Source organism: Saccoglossus kowalevskii, chromosome 14, assembly GCF_978046115.1.
Source record: "Saccoglossus kowalevskii chromosome 14, keSacKowa6.1, whole genome shotgun sequence".
In the NCBI taxonomy this organism is placed as follows: Eukaryota; Metazoa; Hemichordata; class Enteropneusta; family Harrimaniidae; genus Saccoglossus; species Saccoglossus kowalevskii.
This window is the reverse complement of record NC_140654.1, coordinates 8,323,860-8,349,970: the sequence shown is the minus strand read 5'-3', so window position 1 is coordinate 8,349,970 and position 26,111 is coordinate 8,323,860. Positions and strand designations below refer to the sequence as shown.

General features: G+C 34.3%; 2 protein-coding genes and 4 long non-coding RNA genes across 6 annotated transcripts in view; 1 reads left to right on the top strand and 5 right to left on the bottom strand.

Annotated features, from left to right (window-relative positions):
* Positions 1-51: 51 nt before the first annotated feature.
* LOC100368439 (small ribosomal subunit protein eS8-like) lies at positions 52-3,693 on the bottom strand. Its single transcript, XM_002738382.3, has 6 exons — positions 3,596-3,693; positions 3,121-3,227; positions 1,860-1,959; positions 1,287-1,462; positions 633-762; positions 52-220 (listed from the first exon to the last, which is right to left on the bottom strand). The coding sequence occupies exons 1-6, from the start codon at positions 3,597-3,599 to the stop codon at positions 111-113; spliced, it is 627 nt and encodes a 208-aa protein (XP_002738428.1). The 5' UTR covers positions 3,600-3,693; the 3' UTR covers positions 52-110.
* LOC100366929 (gamma-tubulin complex component 5-like) overlaps positions 3,636-26,111 on the top strand; it is a 57,888-nt gene continuing 35,412 nt past the window's right edge. The window contains exons 1-5 of the mRNA XM_002738373.4: positions 3,636-3,796; positions 20,382-20,488; positions 22,342-22,453; positions 23,965-24,061; positions 25,287-25,363. Coding sequence (XP_002738419.1) covers positions 3,728-3,796; positions 20,382-20,488; positions 22,342-22,453; positions 23,965-24,061; positions 25,287-25,363 — 462 coding nt within the window. The 5' untranslated portion in view covers positions 3,636-3,727. The remainder of the gene's footprint in view (positions 3,797-20,381; positions 20,489-22,341; positions 22,454-23,964; positions 24,062-25,286; positions 25,364-26,111) is intronic.
* Positions 6,354-7,176, bottom strand: LOC146734435 (uncharacterized). Its single transcript, XR_014931504.1, has 2 exons — positions 6,942-7,176; positions 6,354-6,479 (listed from the first exon to the last, which is right to left on the bottom strand). It is a non-coding gene; the product is annotated as an uncharacterized LOC146734435 (long non-coding RNA).
* Positions 10,009-10,831, bottom strand: LOC146734434 (uncharacterized). The gene is made up of 2 exons (XR_014931503.1): positions 10,597-10,831; positions 10,009-10,134 (listed from the first exon to the last, which is right to left on the bottom strand). It is a non-coding gene; the product is annotated as an uncharacterized LOC146734434 (long non-coding RNA).
* Positions 13,664-14,486, bottom strand: LOC146734433 (uncharacterized). The gene is made up of 2 exons (XR_014931502.1): positions 14,252-14,486; positions 13,664-13,789 (listed from the first exon to the last, which is right to left on the bottom strand). It is a non-coding gene; the product is annotated as an uncharacterized LOC146734433 (long non-coding RNA).
* On the bottom strand, positions 17,319-18,141 carry LOC144361153 (uncharacterized). Its single transcript, XR_013422345.2, has 2 exons — positions 17,907-18,141; positions 17,319-17,444 (listed from the first exon to the last, which is right to left on the bottom strand). It is a non-coding gene; the product is annotated as an uncharacterized LOC144361153 (long non-coding RNA).

Here is a 26,111-nt window from a genome sequence, read left to right as displayed (position 1 = left end):
CCACAGCTACCCAGTATTCCAATGAGCAACAAATCACAAGAGACGAATACATTTCAGTCAGATCACTTTAATACAATAAGCTCTATATTTGAAAGTGAAAAAACCAAGATTTATTTGCCCTTCTTTGCTTTGATCTTCCTTAAATAGAACTCCAATTCTTTGCCTTCAAGTATGTACCCATCAGCACGGCCACACTGACCCGGCCTTGATGAAATGCATGCTGTAGAGAGAAAACAAGTTTACTTTCACTTTGACAATATATAAAGTTTGCAATTGCCTAGTTTAGAGCAAGACATTGCACAGACAGCTACCATTCTAAAGGCATTATTCAGACAGGGAAAAAAACTGACAAAAATAGGATGAAAACAATCACTGAATGTGTAAGTAATGGGCAGTCAGTGTAACTATGACTAAGTACGTCTTCCTTGGTAAAGCATTATGCCAGAACGGCAACAGCAATATACCTAAAGAGTGAAATCAAACAAGTTTTCATCATACTGCCCAAAGTTGGATGAAGTGTCCATGCATCTTTCCAGCATATTAAACTACATACTGCTGGTTCATCTTACTTGACTACTTTTGCCTATCATTGTTGCATGAGAAAGTTGAACAAGTTTAAAGTTATTACTCACCCAATAAACGTCCAGTAGCAAACTGATCTGTCAGTATCTGGCTAACAGCACTATTCTTTTTTCTTTCATCATATTTTTTCTGAGTTTTCTTAGAATGTTTTTTGTGGAGAACTTCTTCCTCTTGTTCAGTCTGTTAAATAAAACGTATGCTAATTTGATTGTTTGCCAGCAAAAGCAAGTTCCAGAGGGAGCGCAGACACAAGTTAATGTGCCGTAGCTAAGTGACAATGGTTTTAAACTAATTGATTTACTACTAATCAGATGTTATTGACAAAATTTTCAAATTATAGAATATATATACCAGGTATCTAGTTTTATTTAAATATCATCTAAACTAATTTTCTTGTGATAGCTATAAAACGTAGGCTTCCACTAAAGTAGCAATGTTTTTCTTAGCCAATTTCAAATTCGCAAATGGGGAGGAATAAAGAATCATAAATTTGTCAGATGTTTTCCTTACGTTTAATTTACATTTCTGTGCATAATGACTCTTTTAAATAACAATTTTATTTTTGTGTGTGGCAGAAGTGACAATCTAAATGAAATTTGTCATTGGCACTGATGAAGGGTTAGCAGAAACCCAGCATGTAGAGCTTCCCAACAGACTAGAACAGTAATGCACAATTTCCGATCACACAGACATGTAGATCTTACCAGTTTGGCTCCCTTTTTCCTTGCCAAGGGTGTAGTATAATGGGCTTCATACCACTGTCTGAAGGGTGTGGAATCTATTTGTACAATACAATTTTTAACAACTGTCTTGGTTCTCACTAACTCATTGTTACTGGCGTTGTACACAACATCAATAATACGCGTCTTGCGGGTCGTTGCTAAGAAAAAGGAAAATATCATATTTAATTAATTTCAGGCACCGAAACAGCAACATTACCAGCTAAGTTGCCGATTGGTTTGCTATGTGCATCTTAAGATTGATGCAAGATTAAAACTGATTAGATCAAACACTAAGGGTACTCTCAGATGGTTGCCCTACAATTTATACAATTGGATAAAATTAATTGAAAGAGAATTGCAATCTTTTATTGATATTCAACATGTCCCTCAGTATTAGATCAACCACAGTTTGAATGCATCGCACACTGACCACCGACTTAACACGAAAGAGGAGGTCATTAATGGCGAAGGAACTAAAAATAAGTACTTTTTTTCAACACATTTTAGACGTACGGCAAACAAATTCAAAAATTAATAAATTCGTGAGCAACTTACATTCTGATCCCCATGAAAAGTTGCCTTGATCCACACGCAGAGCTCGATATTTCATGTTGCCACCGCGGGCTCTCACCAAATGTATACGCCTAGGACCAAGCTAGGGGTTAAAATAACGACGTTATTACATCTTCATACAATGCATGTTAGACAGTTTACAGAGAACTGATAGAAACTGATGGGCAGTCAGTGTAACTATGACCAAGTACGTCTTCCTTGGTAAAGCATTATGCCAGAACGGCAATAGCAATATACCTAAAGAGTCAAATCAAATAAGTTTTCATCATACTGCCCAAATTCATAATTTTTGTGCATGAAAATGAGAATGTTGTGTGGTTAATTCTTGGTGGCAACACATGTTGAGCAGGTCCAACGAAAAACAAATAGACAATCCAGTAATACTAAATAAAACAAAATACAGTGAAGTTAACAAAGCCATGTACGAGGGGGGGGGGGGAAGGGGGTAGCTGGTACAGTTTTACGGGAAATAAAAATTTACAATTTAAGAGGGAAAAAAAGACATTTTTTTTTTACAGTGAAAATTGAATTTTGCAGTGAATTGTTTTACAGTTTTGAAAATATAATTTCCCAGGATTATTCTTTACGACTTTTTATTTGGATGTAAATTCTTGTACGTACCGAGAAAAACGACACATTTTTACTGTGCACGAAAAAAATATTTGATTGATTACGTTGTACATCTAACCTGTGATTATAGAATTACGCAATTTATTTTTTCAATTTACGTTGCACGAACAAAAAAATATTGCAATTACGTTGAACGAAAATAACCCTTGCCCCCCCTCATGTACGTATTTCAGTATGAATATGGGTGTATTGACGCCACTGTATCCTGCATATTTTCTAAAAATGAGCAGAATTCAGGCAATCTCAAGTTTACAAGTCAGTCTCCTGAAATGTGCCAACTAGCCACAGACTTCTGTAACACTTGTTAAAGCCTTTACACCCTTCAAAATATAGTGGAACTTTTAATTTGCATGTTTCCAATGGAGGAATGCAAAGTCATAACAAACGCCCCCATAAACGCTCTAAAAGGAAGAGATAGCAGTTTTCATGATCAGTTTATTTCGTTTAAACTTTTGCACATATGGAATTTGCTGTATGACTGAGCAGCACATCTCCAATATAGAAACAAACTATAAACAAATTACATTATTGTAGGCTGAACGATAATAGAGCAAATACGGTATACACTCGTACATCATGGCATAACATTTAGTTTTTTGGTAGAAAATGTTACCTTGGTGTTTGCTGCTGGTCGTCCAAGTTCAAACTTTCTCTTCTTTCTGATGGCCTTCTGCTTGCCACCAGTTTTTCTTCGCTTATGCCAGTGATCACGTGAAATACCTGCATAGAAAACAATCTATCAGTGGAATCAAATTGCGTACATGATCATCAAAAAATACAAAGAACAGTGAATTACGTTTGTGCCTGCACGTGTCGTGCGACGAAGAAGTAAATGCACAAGAGTTAACAACTACACAGATCCCCACGAAACCAAAAACACACAAATCACAAGTACAGACAACATGAACATGTCTTATCAAAAGCGACGAAGTTTTTATCTTTTTCTTGAATATTATGAGAAAAATCTTATTCGAAGCGATACACAATGTATTCAACAATTGTTTAATAAAGATCTAAGAGAGTGATGGTAATAATATCTAGTAGATTGAGACGGATATTTTATTTCATTACTACACAACCCAACTCACCCATGATGGCGGTGACGGGAAAGAGAGCGATGAACTGCCTTGTGGGTAGAAGTGGAGTAAATGTATTCCAAACACATGAATGAGGATATGGGAGTTTGCGGGTCAAAGGTTAAAATATAAAATAGAAACAAAATGGCCTATTTTGACAAGAGAGCTGAAAAAGATTTGAAGAAGTTGATCAAATGCTTGACTGGATTTCAGGTACAGTTCTTGATCATTAAATTTATGCAGTTCAATTTCTTATTTTCACTTTCAAAAACGAGGTATGTGATATTGTCATCGTTCATGTTAGTTCACGTTAGTCGCGGCGGGAAGTTTCAAAGTTTGTATTTTACTATTTTGCTCCACTTTATTCTCTAACCCAACTGCTCAATTTTGTTGACATTGACGACACCCAAAATATGTAATTTGAATTTTCTGCTTCAACATATTCGAATGAAATAAATGGTGTGTTTATAATTCTGTTTATTATGGTAAGGGTTGGACCATTTGATTTTTGAGGGGGGGGGGTCAGAAACAAAAAAAAACAAAATTGCAAAGTGAAGGGTTCTTCAAAAAAAAAAAAAAAAAATTTCTGCTTCACCAGTGTAAAAAAAAATATTTGTCACTATATGACTTCGGGAAAAAAATGTTTCCATCAGCTGTTGTCGTGTCATCTCTAAACACGGTAGATTCACTTAAATTACTGCGTCATAAAAATATGGCAATTCTTCCTGCCAAGATAAGGGGGCACATAGTACAAGAAGAAACTAGGTCATATATAAATGGATGTCAATAATTCTGGTTTGTGGATTAAATAATAGCAGAGGGAAAATTAACATCTGCATTTCAATATTAATTTCAAAAACAATTTCACTCTGGTTGCATTTAGATTGTATACCATACATGCTCTATTAGAAGAGCATCTCCAATAGAAGCACATGTACGGCAATAATTGCATTGATTGTATACTGATTTATTAAAATATGATGTATTTTGACCATAGAAACTAATAGAGCAAATGCGGTATTGCATGCAACATCTCTGACAATTTAGCTGTTTTAGTTTAAATACATTTACAGACTAAAACAGAAACATTGTTAGAAAAGTTGCTTGCAATATTGCTGACTACTGTAAAATACTTTATTTTCTCAGGAATTTATTTTCGCTGAAAACAGCTTTCTGGCATTGTGTGGATCTAATTTTCACTATGTTGTATTAAGACTCAATGCAACGTTTAGAGAAAGCTGCATTTTCACTGGAATTTATTTTGCAGGAAATTGACTACAGGCAAAACAGGGAAAATAAAATGCCAGTGCAAATAAAGCATTTCACAGTATATTATGTGACCACAATAATAGACAAGATACATTCATGATTGCATGGAACCATGTCATATTAAACAAGTACAAATAAAATAAATATCAAAGGAAGCTTAGAAAGAACTCTTGGGTGCTGAGAGTATTGGAGACGCATTAAAATTAATTCAAAATTTAAGATTTGCTTTTCAAACAAGAAACTTGGCAACTAATTTTTGTCTGCTATTTGAGATGCATATCATGAAAAAATGTGATTCAAATTATCACAATTTATAATACATACAGAAAATACATTTGATTTTTCATCCATGGTTTTTATTCTAATTAGTTCCAGAGCACTTCTGCGATGAATTCAATTTAAATCTGATTTTTGTTTAATATCAGAAATGGGCTAATCATAGGTAATCAATATGCATTAAACTAATCATGTCTGTGGATTACCTCAATGAACCAAATGAATTATTATACAAATTGAGAAATTATTATGTATAGATTTAGGTCTGTATATTGTTCCAGGGTGCACATGTACAAAGTTTCATTATAATGTGATGTTTAATCATAACTAAATTAATTGAAAGCTGAAAAGTAAATTATTATAAATTTATATTATTTTGGATATTATATAATTATTGTAGATGTATATAAACCTAAAACTAACTTGATCATCACATTGTGTTAGAGTATATATGTACCCAGATTCATTAAATTAAGATAAGTACTGTCACAGACCATCTATGTACAAAGTTTCATTGAAATGTGATTATAATCAAAAATTATGATTTATTATGCAAATTAAGTAATTAATATGATCTTAAACCAAAACTAATCAGGTCTATGTATTGTCCTAGAACATCTATGTACCAAGATTCATTGAAAAGAAATGAAGTCATAGTACTTGAAATATCAAAAGCTAAAAATTGAGTAATTACGCAAATTAGGTAATTAGTATATTTGTCTGTGCATCGTCCTATGTATCTATGCAAGTTTCATTGAAATGTGATGATTAGTACCTGAGATATCAGTGGAAAAGCGAAAATTGACTAATGAAAACCTAATCAAATCTGCGTATTAGCCCAGAGCATCTATTCACCCAATCTGATTAAAATCTGATGTAGTGTACGGGCTTTAATTATTTTGGCTATAAACTTATTTTAATTTTATTTTTTATTATATTTGTTATTGATGCCCTTTTATTTTATTATTTTACTTTGATTATGAGATTTTTTTTTTTTAATTCCGCCCTACCTACATCTGATCCGACGCCTATGTAAGTCCCGTTCAAATCTTGCGTAAGTAACAGCCAATCACAGCCCCCCTTTTATACAGGCTGTTGGTTGCTTACTTTTCAGTGTATACCGGCAATCTTTCTGTACATTATATTTTGCCCACTTGAATAAACCATTAATAGAAAATTGTTAGTATATTTTTATTTGCAAAAGAAATTCCACAGCATTTTACAATTTTTGTCATTACATTGAATATTTTTTTCACTTCCAACAAATGTGTACACTTCCAGATACATCTTCGCCAGCCAAGATTCGTTCATTCAGTCATCGCTACAATTTTACATCACTGAGCATAATTATCTAGAATGGAAGCAAAAAAATAAGTAAATCGTAATGATTAGAACACTGTAAACAGCTATAGTAAACAATGCAAACTGATTTTAAATTGTATAACGGTCACCGGCTCACAGCATCGACGCAGAAAATTGGAGCAAACAAATATTTCCTGATCAATTGCAATGTGTTCCAAATAAAAAATATTTTATTCCAGTCCAAATCAGCTCAATTATTTTAATAAAGAGTTATTGTATAATGTACAAAATGTTGATACAATTTGATGAATATTTACAGCTTCGTCAACAAAACATCACCCGTCTCCAGGGCAGGCGACTGGAAAAAGACACTGGTGTTTGGTCAAACCGGTGGAAACAAAATCAACACTCCCAGAATAACTATGTGGAATAACGATCTAAAGTCGAACCATTCGAGTCACAATATTAACATAAAAATGACTTTCGTTGCATTTGACAATGATAAACTTACCGAAAAGCCGTGTTATTCACGGTCGCTAACGTCGGTATAATCCGCCATTTTATTTGAGTGTGTTTGCCACCCGGTGACGTCATCATGTGCGCTATAGAAGGAGGTATGTGATTCGTTGACTAAAATCGTCGATAGTGGGTCTCGTTGAAATCTCGTTACATAGGCGTCGGATCAGATGTAGGTAGGGCGGAATTAAAAAAAATCACAAAATCAAAATCAAAGTAAAATAATGAGATAAAAGGGCATTAATAACAAAAGTAATACAAAATAAAATTAAAATAAGTTTATAGCCAAAATAATTAAAGCCCGTATACTACATCAGATTTTAATCAGATTGCTATTCACCAAGTTTCATTAAAAACCAACAAACTGTTCTTGAGATATCAGATCACACATACAGACAGAGTAACTGCAAAGACTCCCAAATTTGTGTGCTTCGCACACGGGAGTCAAAAATAAATAAAATGTAATAAAATAAATATTAAAATAAATGGGAAAATTTTTTGTCAGCAAATGTTTTACATCAGACTCTTACAAAGCAATCTCGTTCTGACCTACAATCCGACTCTCATCACCCATCTTATTCTCACCACCCACCTCACTTTCACCACTCACCTCACTCACACCTACTATCTCATTCTCACCACCCAACCCACATTCACCAACCATTCCACTCTCACCACCCTCCTCACTTTCACCAACCATTCCACAATCACCACCCACCTCACTCACACCTACCATCTCATTCTCACCACCCACCTCACTCATACCTATCATCTCATTCCCACCACCCAACCCACATTCACCAACCATTCCACTCTCACCACCCACCTCACTTGCAGCAACCATTCCACTCTCACCACCCACCTCACTTGCACCAACCATTCCACCGTCATAAGCCACTTTAGTACATGTAGCAGTCACCTGCATTTTAGCCCTTTTGGTTACAATGTCAGTGATCTTTTGTTGCTTTGTAACAGGATGTGGGGACGATGCACACTTTCTCTTCTTATTTTTCGGACTACCGATGAACCTTTTTAGTCCCAGTTCGGACGAAGTCCGAAAACGGTTCTGTCCGTCCTTCTGGATCCATTTATCAGACAGCCTTTGACCGATCTCGTTCAAACTTGGTATACAGACAATCTATAATGACCTACATATGCCAATTTTCGTTACGATTCAATTAAATATGGCTGACTGGCAGCCATTTTGTCCCTCAAATTTGCTAAATTCCGATATTTAAACGTGAACAGGGCGATTTCAATCAAACTTTGTATGGTGATCATGCATATTGGGTTATTGGTGCACGTCACTTTTTTTTCAAGATTCGGTCCAAAATGGCCGACTCACAGCCATTTCATTTATTTTTTATTTTTGTGCTGATTCCTCTGAAAGATATCGCCTGATTTACTTGAATGTTTGTACATAGGTACTATACTTCAAGACAATACAACACCATGTTTTGTTTTTGGATTTGATCAAATTTGTCGAAATGGCGGCCATTTTATTTAATATCATAAATTCACAGTCTGTAACGTGTCTGGAACTGTTTCCCGAAGCTGAATAGGGTGATTTCAATCAAACTTTATATGATGATCATGTATATTGGGTTACACGTACATATTTTTTTTCAAAATTTGGACCAAAATGGCCGACTGTTTTGTCTTGAGATTTGATCAAATTTGTCGAAATGGAGGCCACTTTGTCAAAAAAATGTAAAATAGCAGTAAAATAGCAAGTCTTTTCTACCACCGTTGAAGATAATGAAAAAAAAATGTTGGATATGATGAACTCCTGAAAAAAAAATTTGCAAGCAAACCTACGTCTGCTATTTGAGATGCATATCATGAAAAAATGTGATTCAAATTATCACAATTTATAATACATACAGAAAATACATTTGATTTTTCATCCATGGTTTTTATTCTAATTAGTTCCAGAGCACTTCTGCGATGAATTCAATTTAAATCTGATTTTTGTTTAATATCAGAAATGGGCTAATCATAGGTAATCAATATGCATTAAACTAATCATGTCTGTGGATTACCTCAATGAACCAAATGAATTATTATACAAATTGAGAAATTATTATGTATAGATTTAGGTCTGTATATTGTTCCAGGGTGCACATGTACAAAGTTTCATTATAATGTGATGTTTAATCATAACTAAATTAATTGAAAGCTGAAAAGTAAATTATTATAAATTTATATTATTTTGGATATTATATAATTATTGTAGATGTATATAAACCTAAAACTAACTTGATCATCACATTGTGTTAGAGTATATATGTACCCAGATTCATTAAATTAAGATAAGTACTGTCACAGACCATCTATGTACAAAGTTTCATTGAAATGTGATTATAATCAAAAATTATGATTTATTATGCAAATTAAGTAATTAATATGATCTTAAACCAAAACTAATCAGGTCTATGTATTGTCCTAGAACATCTATGTACCAAGATTCATTGAAAAGAAATGAAGTCATAGTACTTGAAATATCAAAAGCTAAAAATTGAGTAATTACGCAAATTAGGTAATTAGTATATTTGTCTGTGCATCGTCCTATGTATCTATGCAAGTTTCATTGAAATGTGATGATTAGTACCTGAGATATCAGTGGAAAAGCGAAAATTGACTAATGAAAACCTAATCAAATCTGCGTATTAGCCCAGAGCATCTATTCACCCAATCTGATTAAAATCTGATGTAGTGTACGGGCTTTAATTATTTTGGCTATAAACTTATTTTAATTTTATTTTTTATTATATTTGTTATTGATGCCCTTTTATTTTATTATTTTACTTTGATTATGAGATTTTTTTTTTTTTAATTCCGCCCTACCTACATCTGATCCGACGCCTATGTAAGTCCCGTTCAAATCTTGCGTAAGTAACAGCCAATCACAGCCCCCCTTTTATACAGGCTGTTGGTTGCTTACTTTTCAGTGTATACCGGCAATCTTTCTGTACATTATATTTTGCCCACTTGAATAAACCATTAATAGAAAATTGTTAGTATATTTTTATTTGCAAAAGAAATTCCACAGCATTTTACAATTTTTGTCATTACATTGAATATTTTTTTCACTTCCAACAAATGTGTACACTTCCAGATACATCTTCGCCAGCCAAGATTCGTTCATTCAGTCATCGCTACAATTTTACATCACTGAGCATAATTATCTAGAATGGAAGCAAAAAAATAAGTAAATCGTAATGATTAGAACACTGTAAACAGCTATAGTAAACAATGCAAACTGATTTTAAATTGTATAACGGTCACCGGCTCACAGCATCGACGCAGAAAATTGGAGCAAACAAATATTTCCTGATCAATTGCAATGTGTTCCAAATAAAAAATATTTTATTCCAGTCCAAATCAGCTCAATTATTTTAATAAAGAGTTATTGTATAATGTACAAAATGTTGATACAATTTGATGAATATTTACAGCTTCGTCAACAAAACATCACCCGTCTCCAGGGCAGGCGACTGGAAAAAGACACTGGTGTTTGGTCAAACCGGTGGAAACAAAATCAACACTCCCAGAATAACTATGTGGAATAACGATCTAAAGTCGAACCATTCGAGTCACAATATTAACATAAAAATGACTTTCGTTGCATTTGACAATGATAAACTTACCGAAAAGCCGTGTTATTCACGGTCGCTAACGTCGGTATAATCCGCCATTTTATTTGAGTGTGTTTGCCACCCGGTGACGTCATCATGTGCGCTATAGAAGGAGGTATGTGATTCGTTGACTAAAATCGTCGATAGTGGGTCTCGTTGAAATCTCGTTACATAGGCGTCGGATCAGATGTAGGTAGGGCGGAATTAAAAAAAATCACAAAATCAAAATCAAAGTAAAATAATGAGATAAAAGGGCATTAATAACAAAAGTAATACAAAATAAAATTAAAATAAGTTTATAGCCAAAATAATTAAAGCCCGTATACTACATCAGATTTTAATCAGATTGCTATTCACCAAGTTTCATTAAAAACCAACAAACTGTTCTTGAGATATCAGATCACACATACAGACAGAGTAACTGCAAAGACTCCCAAATTTGTGTGCTTCGCACACGGGAGTCAAAAATAAATAAAATGTAATAAAATAAATATTAAAATAAATGGGAAAATTTTTTGTCAGCAAATGTTTTACATCAGACTCTTACAAAGCAATCTCGTTCTGACCTACAATCCGACTCTCATCACCCATCTTATTCTCACCACCCACCTCACTTTCACCACTCACCTCACTCACACCTACTATCTCATTCTCACCACCCAACCCACATTCACCAACCATTCCACTCTCACCACCCTCCTCACTTTCACCAACCATTCCACAATCACCACCCACCTCACTCACACCTACCATCTCATTCTCACCACCCACCTCACTCATACCTATCATCTCATTCTCACCACCCAACCCACATTCACCAACCATTCCACTCTCACCACCCACCTCACTTGCAGCAACCATTCCACTCTCACCACCCACCTCACTTGCACCAACCATTCCACCGTCATAAGCCACTTTAGTACATGTAGCAGTCACCTGCATTTTAGCCCTTTTGGTTACAATGTCAGTGATCTTTTGTTGCTTTGTAACAGGATGTGGGGACGATGCACACTTTCTCTTCTTATTTTTCGGACTACCGATGAACCTTTTTAGTCCCAGTTCGGACGAAGTCCGAAAACGGTTCTGTCCGTCCTTCTGGATCCATTTATCAGACAGCCTTTGACCGATCTCGTTCAAACTTGGTATACAGACAATCTATAATGACCTACATATGCCAATTTTCGTTACGATTCAATTAAATATGGCTGACTGGCAGCCATTTTGTCCCTCAAATTTGCTAAATTCCGATATTTAAACGTGAACAGGGCGATTTCAATCAAACTTTGTATGGTGATCATGCATATTGGGTTATTGGTGCACGTCACTTTTTTTTCAAGATTCGGTCCAAAATGGCCGACTCACAGCCATTTCATTTATTTTTTATTTTTGTGCTGATTCCTCTGAAAGATATCGCCTGATTTACTTGAATGTTTGTACATAGGTACTATACTTCAAGACAATACAACACCATGTTTTGTTTTTGGATTTGATCAAATTTGTCGAAATGGCGGCCATTTTATTTAATATCATAAATTCACAGTCTGTAACGTGTCTGGAACTGTTTCCCGAAGCTGAATAGGGTGATTTCAATCAAACTTTATATGATGATCATGTATATTGGGTTACACGTACATATTTTTTTTCAAAATTTGGACCAAAATGGCCGACTGTTTTGTCTTGAGATTTGATCAAATTTGTCGAAATGGAGGCCACTTTGTCAAAAAAATGTAAAATAGCAGTAAAATAGCAAGTCTTTTCTACCACCGTTGAAGATAATGAAAAAAAAATGTTGGATATGATGAACTCCTGAAAAAAAAATTTGCAAGCAAACCTACGTCTGCTATTTGAGATGCATATCATGAAAAAATGTGATTCAAATTATCACAATTTATAATACATACAGAAAATACATTTGATTTTTCATCCATGGTTTTTATTCTAATTAGTTCCAGAGCACTTCTGCGATGAATTCAATTTAAATCTGATTTTTGTTTAATATCAGAAATGGGCTAATCATAGGTAATCAATATGCATTAAACTAATCATGTCTGTGGATTACCTCAATGAACCAAATGAATTATTATACAAATTGAGAAATTATTATGTATAGATTTAGGTCTGTATATTGTTCCAGGGTGCACATGTACAAAGTTTCATTATAATGTGATGTTTAATCATAACTAAATTAATTGAAAGCTGAAAAGTAAATTATTATAAATTTATATTATTTTGGATATTATATAATTATTGTAGATGTATATAAACCTAAAACTAACTTGATCATCACATTGTGTTAGAGTATATATGTACCCAGATTCATTAAATTAAGATAAGTACTGTCACAGACCATCTATGTACAAAGTTTCATTGAAATGTGATTATAATCAAAAATTATGATTTATTATGCAAATTAAGTAATTAATATGATCTTAAACCAAAACTAATCAGGTCTATGTATTGTCCTAGAACATCTATGTACCAAGATTCATTGAAAAGAAATGAAGTCATAGTACTTGAAATATCAAAAGCTAAAAATTGAGTAATTACGCAAATTAGGTAATTAGTATATTTGTCTGTGCATCGTCCTATGTATCTATGCAAGTTTCATTGAAATGTGATGATTAGTACCTGAGATATCAGTGGAAAAGCGAAAATTGACTAATGAAAACCTAATCAAATCTGCGTATTAGCCCAGAGCATCTATTCACCCAATCTGATTAAAATCTGATGTAGTGTACGGGCTTTAATTATTTTGGCTATAAACTTATTTTAATTTTATTTTTTATTATATTTGTTATTGATGCCCTTTTATTTTATTATTTTACTTTGATTATGAGATTTTTTTTTTTTTAATTCCGCCCTACCTACATCTGATCCGACGCCTATGTAAGTCCCGTTCAAATCTTGCGTAAGTAACAGCCAATCACAGCCCCCCTTTTATACAGGCTGTTGGTTGCTTACTTTTCAGTGTATACCGGCAATCTTTCTGTACATTATATTTTGCCCACTTGAATAAACCATTAATAGAAAATTGTTAGTATATTTTTATTTGCAAAAGAAATTCCACAGCATTTTACAATTTTTGTCATTACATTGAATATTTTTTTCACTTCCAACAAATGTGTACACTTCCAGATACATCTTCGCCAGCCAAGATTCGTTCATTCAGTCATCGCTACAATTTTACATCACTGAGCATAATTATCTAGAATGGAAGCAAAAAAATAAGTAAATCGTAATGATTAGAACACTGTAAACAGCTATAGTAAACAATGCAAACTGATTTTAAATTGTATAACGGTCACCGGCTCACAGCATCGACGCAGAAAATTGGAGCAAACAAATATTTCCTGATCAATTGCAATGTGTTCCAAATAAAAAATATTTTATTCCAGTCCAAATCAGCTCAATTATTTTAATAAAGAGTTATTGTATAATGTACAAAATGTTGATACAATTTGATGAATATTTACAGCTTCGTCAACAAAACATCACCCGTCTCCAGGGCAGGCGACTGGAAAAAGACACTGGTGTTTGGTCAAACCGGTGGAAACAAAATCAACACTCCCAGAATAACTATGTGGAATAACGATCTAAAGTCGAACCATTCGAGTCACAATATTAACATAAAAATGACTTTCGTTGCATTTGACAATGATAAACTTACCGAAAAGCCGTGTTATTCACGGTCGCTAACGTCGGTATAATCCGCCATTTTATTTGAGTGTGTTTGCCACCCGGTGACGTCATCATGTGCGCTATAGAAGGAGGTATGTGATTCGTTGACTAAAATCGTCGATAGTGGGTCTCGTTGAAATCTCGTTACATAGGCGTCGGATCAGATGTAGGTAGGGCGGAATTAAAAAAAATCACAAAATCAAAATCAAAGTAAAATAATGAGATAAAAGGGCATTAATAACAAAAGTAATACAAAATAAAATTAAAATAAGTTTATAGCCAAAATAATTAAAGCCCGTATACTACATCAGATTTTAATCAGATTGCTATTCACCAAGTTTCATTAAAAACCAACAAACTGTTCTTGAGATATCAGATCACACATACAGACAGAGTAACTGCAAAGACTCCCAAATTTGTGTGCTTCGCACACGGGAGTCAAAAATAAATAAAATGTAATAAAATAAATATTAAAATAAATGGGAAAATTTTTTGTCAGCAAATGTTTTACATCAGACTCTTACAAAGCAATCTCGTTCTGACCTACAATCCGACTCTCATCACCCATCTTATTCTCACCACCCACCTCACTTTCACCACTCACCTCACTCACACCTACTATCTCATTCTCACCACCCAACCCACATTCACCAACCATTCCACTCTCACCACCCTCCTCACTTTCACCAACCATTCCACAATCACCACCCACCTCACTCACACCTACCATCTCATTCTCACCACCCACCTCACTCATACCTATCATCTCATTCTCACCACCCAACCCACATTCACCAACCATTCCACTCTCACCACCCACCTCACTTGCAGCAACCATTCCACTCTCACCACCCACCTCACTTGCACCAACCATTCCACCGTCATAAGCCACTTTAGTACATGTAGCAGTCACCTGCATTTTAGCCCTTTTGGTTACAATGTCAGTGATCTTTTGTTGCTTTGTAACAGGATGTGGGGACGATGCACACTTTCTCTTCTTATTTTTCGGACTACCGATGAACCTTTTTAGTCCCAGTTCGGACGAAGTCCGAAAACGGTTCTGTCCGTCCTTCTGGATCCATTTATCAGACAGCCTTTGACCGATCTCGTTCAAACTTGGTATACAGACAATCTATAATGACCTACATATGCCAATTTTCGTTACGATTCAATTAAATATGGCTGACTGGCAGCCATTTTGTCCCTCAAATTTGCTAAATTCCGATATTTAAACGTGAACAGGGCGATTTCAATCAAACTTTGTATGGTGATCATGCATATTGGGTTATTGGTGCACGTCACTTTTTTTTCAAGATTCGGTCCAAAATGGCCGACTCACAGCCATTTCATTTATTTTTTATTTTTGTGCTGATTCCTCTGAAAGATATCGCCTGATTTACTTGAATGTTTGTACATAGGTACTATACTTCAAGACAATACAACACCATGTTTTGTTTTTGGATTTGATCAAATTTGTCGAAATGGCGGCCATTTTATTTAATATCATAAATTCACAGTCTGTAACGTGTCTGGAACTGTTTCCCGAAGCTGAATAGGGTGATTTCAATCAAACTTTATATGATGATCATGTATATTGGGTTACACGTACATATTTTTTTTCAAAATTTGGACCAAAATGGCCGACTGTTTTGTCTTGAGATTTGATCAAATTTGTCGAAATGGAGGCCACTTTGTCAAAAAAATGTAAAATAGCAGTAAAATAGCAAGTCTTTTCTACCACCGTTGAAGATAATGAAAAAAAAATGTTGGATATGATGAACTCCTGAAAAAAAAATTTGCAAGCAAACCTACGTCTGCTATTTGAGATGCATATCATGAAAAAATGTGATTCAAATTATCACAATTTATAATACATACAGAAAATACATTTGATTTTTCATCCATGGTTTTTATTCTAATTAGTTCCAGAGCACTTCTGCGATGAATTCAATTTAAATCTGATTTTTGTTTAATATCAGAAATGGGCTAATCATAGGTAATCAATATGCATTAAACTAATCATGTCTGTGGATTACCTCAATGAACCAAATGAATTATTATACAAATTGAGAAATTATTATGTATAGATTTAGGTCTGTATATTGTTCCAGGGTGCACATGTACAAAGTTTCATTATAATGTGATGTTTAATCATAACTAAATTAATTGAAAGCTGAAAAGTAAATTATTATAAATTTATATTATTTTGGATATTATATAATTATTGTAGATGTATATAAACCTAAAACTAACTTGATCATCACATTGTGTTAGAGTATATATGTACCCAGATTCATTAAATTAAGATAAGTACTGTCACAGACCATCTATGTACAAAGTTTCATTGAAATGTGATTATAATCAAAAATTATGATTTATTATGCAAATTAAGTAATTAATATGATCTTAAACCAAAACTAATCAGGTCTATGTATTGTCCTAGAACATCTATGTACCAAGATTCATTGAAAAGAAATGAAGTCATAGTACTTGAAATATCAAAAGCTAAAAATTGAGTAATTACGCAAATTAGGTAATTAGTATATTTGTCTGTGCATCGTCCTATGTATCTATGCAAGTTTCATTGAAATGTGATGATTAGTACCTGAGATATCAGTGGAAAAGCGAAAATTGACTAATGAAAACCTAATCAAATCTGCGTATTAGCCCAGAGCATCTATTCACCCAATCTGATTAAAATCTGATGTAGTGTACGGGCTTTAATTATTTTGGCTATAAACTTATTTTAATTTTATTTTTTATTATATTTGTTATTGATGCCCTTTTATTTTATTATTTTACTTTGATTATGAGATTTTTTTTTTTTTAATTCCGCCCTACCTACATCTGATCCGACGCCTATGTAAGTCCCGTTCAAATCTTGCGTAAGTAACAGCCAATCACAGCCCCCCTTTTATACAGGCTGTTGGTTGCTTACTTTTCAGTGTATACCGGCAATCTTTCTGTACATTATATTTTGCCCACTTGAATAAACCATTAATAGAAAATTGTTAGTATATTTTTATTTGCAAAAGAAATTCCACAGCATTTTACAATTTTTGTCATTACATTGAATATTTTTTTCACTTCCAACAAATGTGTACACTTCCAGATACATCTTCGCCAGCCAAGATTCGTTCATTCAGTCATCGCTACAATTTTACATCACTGAGCATAATTATCTAGAATGGAAGCAAAAAAATAAGTAAATCGTAATGATTAGAACACTGTAAACAGCTATAGTAAACAATGCAAACTGATTTTAAATTGTATAACGGTCACCGGCTCACAGCATCGACGCAGAAAATTGGAGCAAACAAATATTTCCTGATCAATTGCAATGTGTTCCAAATAAAAAATATTTTATTCCAGTCCAAATCAGCTCAATTATTTTAATAAAGAGTTATTGTATAATGTACAAAATGTTGATACAATTTGATGAATATTTACAGCTTCGTCAACAAAACATCACCCGTCTCCAGGGCAGGCGACTGGAAAAAGACACTGGTGTTTGGTCAAACCGGTGGAAACAAAATCAACACTCCCAGAATAACTATGTGGAATAACGATCTAAAGTCGAACCATTCGAGTCACAATATTAACATAAAAATGACTTTCGTTGCATTTGACAATGATAAACTTACCGAAAAGCCGTGTTATTCACGGTCGCTAACGTCGGTATAATCCGCCATTTTATTTGAGTGTGTTTGCCACCCGGTGACGTCATCATGTGCGCTATAGAAGGAGGTATGTGATTCGTTGACTAAAATCGTCGATAGTGGGTCTCGTTGAAATCTCGTTACATAGGCGTCGGATCAGATGTAGGTAGGGCGGAATTAAAAAAAATCACAAAATCAAAATCAAAGTAAAATAATGAGATAAAAGGGCATTAATAACAAAAGTAATACAAAATAAAATTAAAATAAGTTTATAGCCAAAATAATTAAAGCCCGTATACTACATCAGATTTTAATCAGATTGCTATTCACCAAGTTTCATTAAAAACCAACAAACTGTTCTTGAGATATCAGATCACACATACAGACAGAGTAACTGCAAAGACTCCCAAATTTGTGTGCTTCGCACACGGGAGTCAAAAATAAATAAAATGTAATAAAATAAATATTAAAATAAATGGGAAAATTTTTTGTCAGCAAATGTTTTACATCAGACTCTTACAAAGCAATCTCGTTCTGACCTACAATCCGACTCTCATCACCCATCTTATTCTCACCACCCACCTCACTTTCACCACTCACCTCACTCACACCTACTATCTCATTCTCACCACCCAACCCACATTCACCAACCATTCCACTCTCACCACCCTCCTCACTTTCACCAACCATTCCACAATCACCACCCACCTCACTCACACCTACCATCTCATTCTCACCACCCACCTCACTCATACCTATCATCTCATTCTCACCACCCAACCCACATTCACCAACCATTCCACTCTCACCACCCACCTCACTTGCAGCAACCATTCCACTCTCACCACCCACCTCACTTGCACCAACCATTCCACCGTCATAAGCCACTTTAGTACATGTAGCAGTCACCTGCATTTTAGCCCTTTTGGTTACAATGTCAGTGATCTTTTGTTGCTTTGTAACAGGATGTGGGGACGATGCACACTTTCTCTTCTTATTTTTCGGACTACCGATGAACCTTTTTAGTCCCAGTTCGGACGAAGTCCGAAAACGGTTCTGTCCGTCCTTCTGGATCCATTTATCAGACAGCCTTTGACCGATCTCGTTCAAACTTGGTATACAGACAATCTATAATGACCTACATATGCCAATTTTCGTTACGATTCAATTAAATATGGCTGACTGGCAGCCATTTTGTCCCTCAAATTTGCTAAATTCCGATATTTAAACGTGAACAGGGCGATTTCAATCAAACTTTGTATGGTGATCATGCATATTGGGTTATTGGTGCACGTCACTTTTTTTTCAAGATTCGGTCCAAAATGGCCGACTCACAGCCATTTCATTTATTTTTTATTTTTGTGCTGATTCCTCTGAAAGATATCGCCTGATTTACTTGAATGTTTGTACATAGGTACTATACTTCAAGACAATACAACACCATGTTTTGTTTTTGGATTTGATCAAATTTGTCGAAATGGCGGCCATTTTATTTAATATCATAAATTCACAGTCTGTAACGTGTCTGGAACTGTTTCCCGAAGCTGAATAGGGTGATTTCAATCAAACTTTATATGATGATCATGTATATTGGGTTACACGTACATATTTTTTTTCAAAATTTGGACCAAAATGGCCGACTGTTTTGTCTTGAGATTTGATCAAATTTGTCGAAATGGAGGCCACTTTGTCAAAAAAATGTAAAATAGCAGTAAAATAGCAAGTCTTTTCTACCACCGTTGAAGATAATGAAAAAAAAATGTTGGATATGATGAACTCCTGAAAAAAAAATTTGCAAGCAAACCTACGGATAAAAAAAAAATTTCCAAACACATAAAAAAAAAAAAAAATTTGCTTTTCACTGAGCCGACACCCCCCCAAAAATCAAATGGTCCAACTCTAACTTCACAGGGAGTCCAGGAACTATAATCAACTGTAGTACGCAGTCTCTATGAGCGGGGGGAGGGGGGGCATCGGCAGGTATCAAGTGTAAAAAATAGACAAGGGATGAAGGCTCCAGCCAGCTCAAATTTTTTAAACTCGAAAAAACAGACGAAAAGAATGAAAAATAAAATCTAAAAAAAATACCAGGTTGATGAATATTAGTTGCTCTTTCACATTTCGCCAAAGCCTAACCTACATTTTACCGATATCTGGGCTCCCTGTGGTAACATTGAAAACAAAAATAGGCAACACAAATTTCATGGAAAAACCAATTTCCTCCAGCCTCAATTTTTCTATCAGATAACCCCTAACTAACTGGCTTGAATGTGATACAGTATAAATTTAATACACGCTATTTTTTTTTTTTTTACTTTTTTTTCGGAGTCTCTCCAGTATTGGTACACTCACAGGTCAACATCATTGTGACACTGTCTTCCTCTTTCAACATTTACTGGTATCATACTGTTTTTAAAGTATGCTCACCAACTAAGACGCTTTTTTTTTTATACTTTACAGGAGGGAAGTGATAACTTCACTTTATCTCATGAATTTGCATTATCTAATTTTCGATTTCATCGATACCTTGCAGTTGATAGTCATAAAGTCACAAGACAGTTACATGGGTAAGTTGTTTACCTTGTCTCTCTCATCGTAAATGAAGGGAAAGATATATGACAGGAAAAGGTCTGTTTTTGTTGACAATCTTGCTGTTAAATAACTCACACAGTTTTTTTCTAATCTCTTTAAAATTTGGATATTTTATTAGCTAGTGTTGGATCTTGGCCAAGATCAATTTTGGTATGTGTTCTATGTAAATTTTACTTAGAATTGTTTTCTTCTTGTGGTTACAATTCTCAAAGACGAACTGGAGCAGGAAGTCAGTAGAAGACAAAGGACTTTTTCGTTAGCGTGGAGGAAAGTTAGTTAGTTAGTGTGGGTGTGGGGGAAAACTAATCTGAAAATTCATTGTCTATTCTTGTTTGTGATTGGTGCTGGCAATGTTTGTGAGATCGTGACGTAGCTCCGTTTTTGAGAATACCTCAAACAACTTTTATCTGATCATTTTCAAACTTTGAAATCGAATTTCACAATAAAATGTCAACCAAGTTCAATCTTGTAGGCCTTGAAAATGGTTGGTGAGTGAAAAGTAGCTCCCCTTAAAATCACAGAGCTATAGGTGTGATTTCAATGCGTTGAGAAATAATGTAAGATTAAAAAAAGTTCTGGATTAATTAAACTAGTGCACAGAATGAAGACATTTGTACTGCTGATAATAAAAAACAAATGTCATGTATTATGCACTCTAAGATCTGTCGATTAGGTAGTGTAGTAACTCGATATGTTATTTTCATTATGTACCGTAAAATCTGTATTAGAAGCTGCATCCCCAATAAAAGTTGCACCCATTCTTTCTGAACAATTGAGAACCAAAAATTCACCATTACTCATATGTGTAGATGCTCTAATAGAAGCCACATCCTCTCTGTTGATTGTACTATTTTAATAGAAGCCGCAGCTTCTCTGTTGATTGTACTATTTTAATAGAAGCCGCGGTTTCTAATACAGATTTTACAGTAGTACTTTTCCTGCCTGTATTCTTGTCAAATTATGCTTAGATATATTTTTTTTTTCATAACTAACTTGTTAATCTTACTTGTTTTGGATCAAAATTGTTCCCAGAAAAATTATAGCCATTAGTTTCTGTGCAAAATTTAGTTTATATTATTGCATTGTTTTAAGCCTTTAATTCTCACTTTTGCCATGCAAAGAAAAGATGTTACCAGCTATATGGTATATTTATGGTATTCATTCTAGTCTGTATGTAGGAATATTATCACTACATTTTGACAGTCTACATCTATATAGTATCTTGCATTGAAATTGACATACAGATGATGCATGGAGTTATTCGGTAGATGTGTATCTACATGTGACTTGTACTGAACATTCAGACTAACTGACAATAGCAGAGCCTGTATCACACATTACCGGTATACATGTATTTCCAGTTTTAATAGTTGTGTTTAGCACACACCCTAAGCAGGATTTTATACAGCAATGCATGCCATAATTGTAGTGAAGACAACAACATGTTCTGTTTAGAATCAGAATAACTCACCAGTGCCAAAACTTTCAGATTTAATTTGAAAAATCTCTTCAAAATAGTGTTAATTGGAAGAGTGTTGATTTTTGAGTCTTGATTTGGATGAGTGCTAAGCGAGTCTGGAGAGTAGCCGTTGTTGCACCTGCAAGTGGTTGATAAAAGTATGTGTATTGTTGATAGGAACTAAATTCATGCAGCAAGGTATTGAAGAATAAATTTCTATAACTAGCTAATAAAGTATTACTCTACTGATATTTCCAAAGTGAATATTCTTAGGATATACCATGTCTTTTCACACATAACAATCATAGCTGTATGCAGTAAGGTGTCAATACAATTGTTTATGTTCAAATGTTATTGTTTTTATTTCAGAGTTTGTGAGAAGTTTGCTATCCATTCTCAGCCACATAAACATGAGGTGTTCAAGAGATTGACAGATAAGTTTCTAAACTCACCATTGTTGATTGATCAGGATTTAATGAAGGTATGTGTGATATATGTATTTGAACTTGATATCTTGATGTATATACCCTATAGAATCTATGGATGTTGTCGTAATCTTAGACATCTGCTCACTCCTTGTAATGCTGCTATAAATAAATAAATAAACAAACAAACAAACAAACAAATAAATAAATAAATAAAGCAATTTTAAAAAGTACATGTAGTGTGAATAAACGTTTTTCTTGTTCTTGTCTCTAGATAGATTGCATATACATAAATTCATTAAAAATCAGTACTGTAAAATACTTTATTTGAGCTGGAATTAATTTCTGCTGAAAAGACTTTTTTGGTGTTTTGTATGGAGTTTATTTTCACTGATTTTTGATGAGTTGAATGAAAAATATAGAAAAAAAGTATATTCACTGGATTTTATTTTCACTGAACCATTCCTTCAACAAAAATAATGAAAATAAATTCAGATCAAAAATAAAATATTTTATAGTGAACAAACAAATCTACCTTTGTCTAACACTAGTTTTACTTTTTTAGTCCCCGTTCGAACGCAGTCCGAAAATGGGGACTTATGTTGGTCGTGCGTGCGTCTGTGCGTCCGAACCTGTATCTTAGACATTCCTGGATCAATCACAATCAAACTTCACACATACAACATACATGATATTATACATATGCACATCAATTTGTTTCACGATCTGATTCAAGATGGCCGAATGGCGACCATTTTTGTACTAAAAAATCATTAAAATCAAGCATTTCTCTGCTGTTTACAGATGGGTTTTGTTCAAACTTGGTATATACATTGAATGTTATAGGATCTTGATGTACATCATTTTCTTTTCAGATAATATTCAAAATGGCCGACTGGCGGCCATTTAGTTTTAATGAATGTGTTTCTAATGTCATATTATCTCTGACTTGCTTTGACTGATTATGTTCAAATTTTAAATATTTATTATACATCATGTCATAGATATACAGATATATTGGTTTGACGATTCTATTGAAAATGGCCAAATGGTGGCCATTTTTGTGCTAAAAAATCATCAAATATCAAGCATTTCTGGAAGGATTTTGTTCAACCTTGGTACATACATTAGACATTACAGGTTCCTGATGCACGTTATTTTATTTTTCAGATCGGATTTAAAATGACTGACTGGCGGCCATTTTGTTTTAATGAATGGGTTTCTAGAGCCATATCTCTTACATGCTTTGACTGATTATGTTCAAATTTTGTATATTCCTTATAGTACATAATGTTATAGATATATACATGTATGCAAAATGGCTGATTTTGTTTTAATTAAATATCTCTCAATATGGACAAGTACTTGTTTGATGATCAGATACAAATGTCAATCATTTAAATGTTAAACAATCATCATATTCCTGACATGTTTATATTCCAACTATATTACTATAAACAAAACTATATATCTTAAATTCGATAACTAACTGGGACTGTGCCATGCATGGCTTGTAATTCATGTTTTTCTGTTTATTATTTCTCCTCCTGTAATAACTTCTTATCAGTCTGATGCTCATTATGGAATATTATCAATATTGATGTTATTATCTGAGTCTCCAGTCAGTCACCACTATAAGGAACAAGTATCAAAACCTAAAACAGGTAGGAGTCATACAAGTACTGTACACATATTGATTCTTGCCTTAGTGTTATTCTCCAACTATTATGTCTCCTTGGTTGCCTTAAAATACACATCAAAATCTCTATGTTGTCTGTTTTCGTATTTTTTTGGAATGTTATTGTGAGGTATAAAAATATAAATTACCAGTAATAGCGATAAAACTGAATGATGTAAAAACATTGAGAGTTACCACAGTATGTTGATTTCAGCTAATGTAATCAGTAAGTAAGGGTCAACAAGTTATCTAAAAAAATGCAGACTTGACATGATGACGGTCGCCAAGATGAAGCATTGATTGTTGCATTGACTGACCATGTTGTCAGAATCACTAATTTGTTCTTATTATTGGGATTGAAATTTAAACAACAAATTTGATGGTGAGCTGAAACCTTTAGGCATGTGGTCCAAGGTTCTGGAAACAGTAAAAAAAAAAACGAAAAAAAAACCTAATATATTTCATCTATGTCCATTGTAATAATTCCATAATTAGCCATTACCTTTCAATACCGGTATCACCCGGTCATGGTTACTTGCAGTGGGGAATTTTTCAAAAGACCTGCATTACTCATCATACAAAAAGTTCAAAATATTGGAGTACATGTAGCCACTAAATACTGGGACGGTGGTCAAACAGTTAAATGATATGAACACACTACTGCAGTCTCTTGAAAAAGGAAGATAAATCAGCCAATGCCCCATGGACTTGATGAACAGCCATTAGTGTTTGTAAAAGTTCTGAAAATACAGACCCAATCAGTAACTATACTTGAAATAAAATAAAGGTTGAGATGTTAGCGACTGTTAGCACATCCATAACATAGTTTAATACCATCCTGTTATTTCATACAGTCATAATAATCCATACTGAGACCTGGTACAATGGGTGCCCATCCTCTTCCAATGGAATACTCTCGAACGATTCTGATTTTTAAACGTTACACAATAACTACAAAATAGATTTGATTTTAGATTTTCTTTTTAAATGAATGAATTGCATTTAGTTTAAATTGGTTACAGGTGCACATTCTGTGAAGTGAAAATGAATGCAATTATGACAAACACTACCATATGGCACATGTTAGTTTAAAAATGCAATAGGCCAGAAAATATTATTTCAGAGTATTAGTTTGGCCCATCAGTGAGTTTTTATTATGGTAATATTCAAATAAGACCCTGACATAATATTTTTACCATATTCATTTTCAGAGGAAAAGGACAATTTTGATTGGACATCATATCTTTTGGAAGGAATTGAGATTCCAAGTTTTCTTTCATCAGATGAGGTATGTGTGTGTCCATAAAATGCATCATACAAGTTGAAATCTGAACAATCACCTCTCCACATGAATAGCCACCACTACACGAAAACTTACCACCCCACATGAACATTTACCAGTTATTTCTTCATATGAACAGTCACCTCTCCATAAGAAGTCTCCCCTCCACATGAACAGTCTCCACCCCACATGAACAGTCTCTTCTCCACATGAGTAGTCGCCTCTCCATATGAACAGTCACTTCCCCATATGAAAAGTCACTTCCCCACATGAACAGTCACCACTCCACATGAACAGTCACTTCCCCATATGAACAGTCACTTCCCATATGAACAGTCACTTCCCCATATAAACAGTCACCACTCCGTATGAACAATCACTTTCCCATATGAACAGTCACTTCCCCATGTGAACAGTCACTTCCCCGTATGAACAGTCACCACCCCATATGAACAGTCACCACCCCATATGAATAGTCACCATGCCATATGAACAGTCACCACCCTGTATGAACAGTCACCACCCCACATGAACAGTCACCACCCCATATGAACAGTCACCACTCCATATGAACAGTCACTTCCCCATATGAACAGTCTCCACCCCATATGAACAGTCTCCACCCTATATGAACAGTCACCACCCCATATGAACAGTCACCACCCCATATGAACAGTCACCACCCCATATGAACAGTCACCACCCCATATGAACAGTCACTTCCCCATATGAACAGTCACCACCCCATATGAAC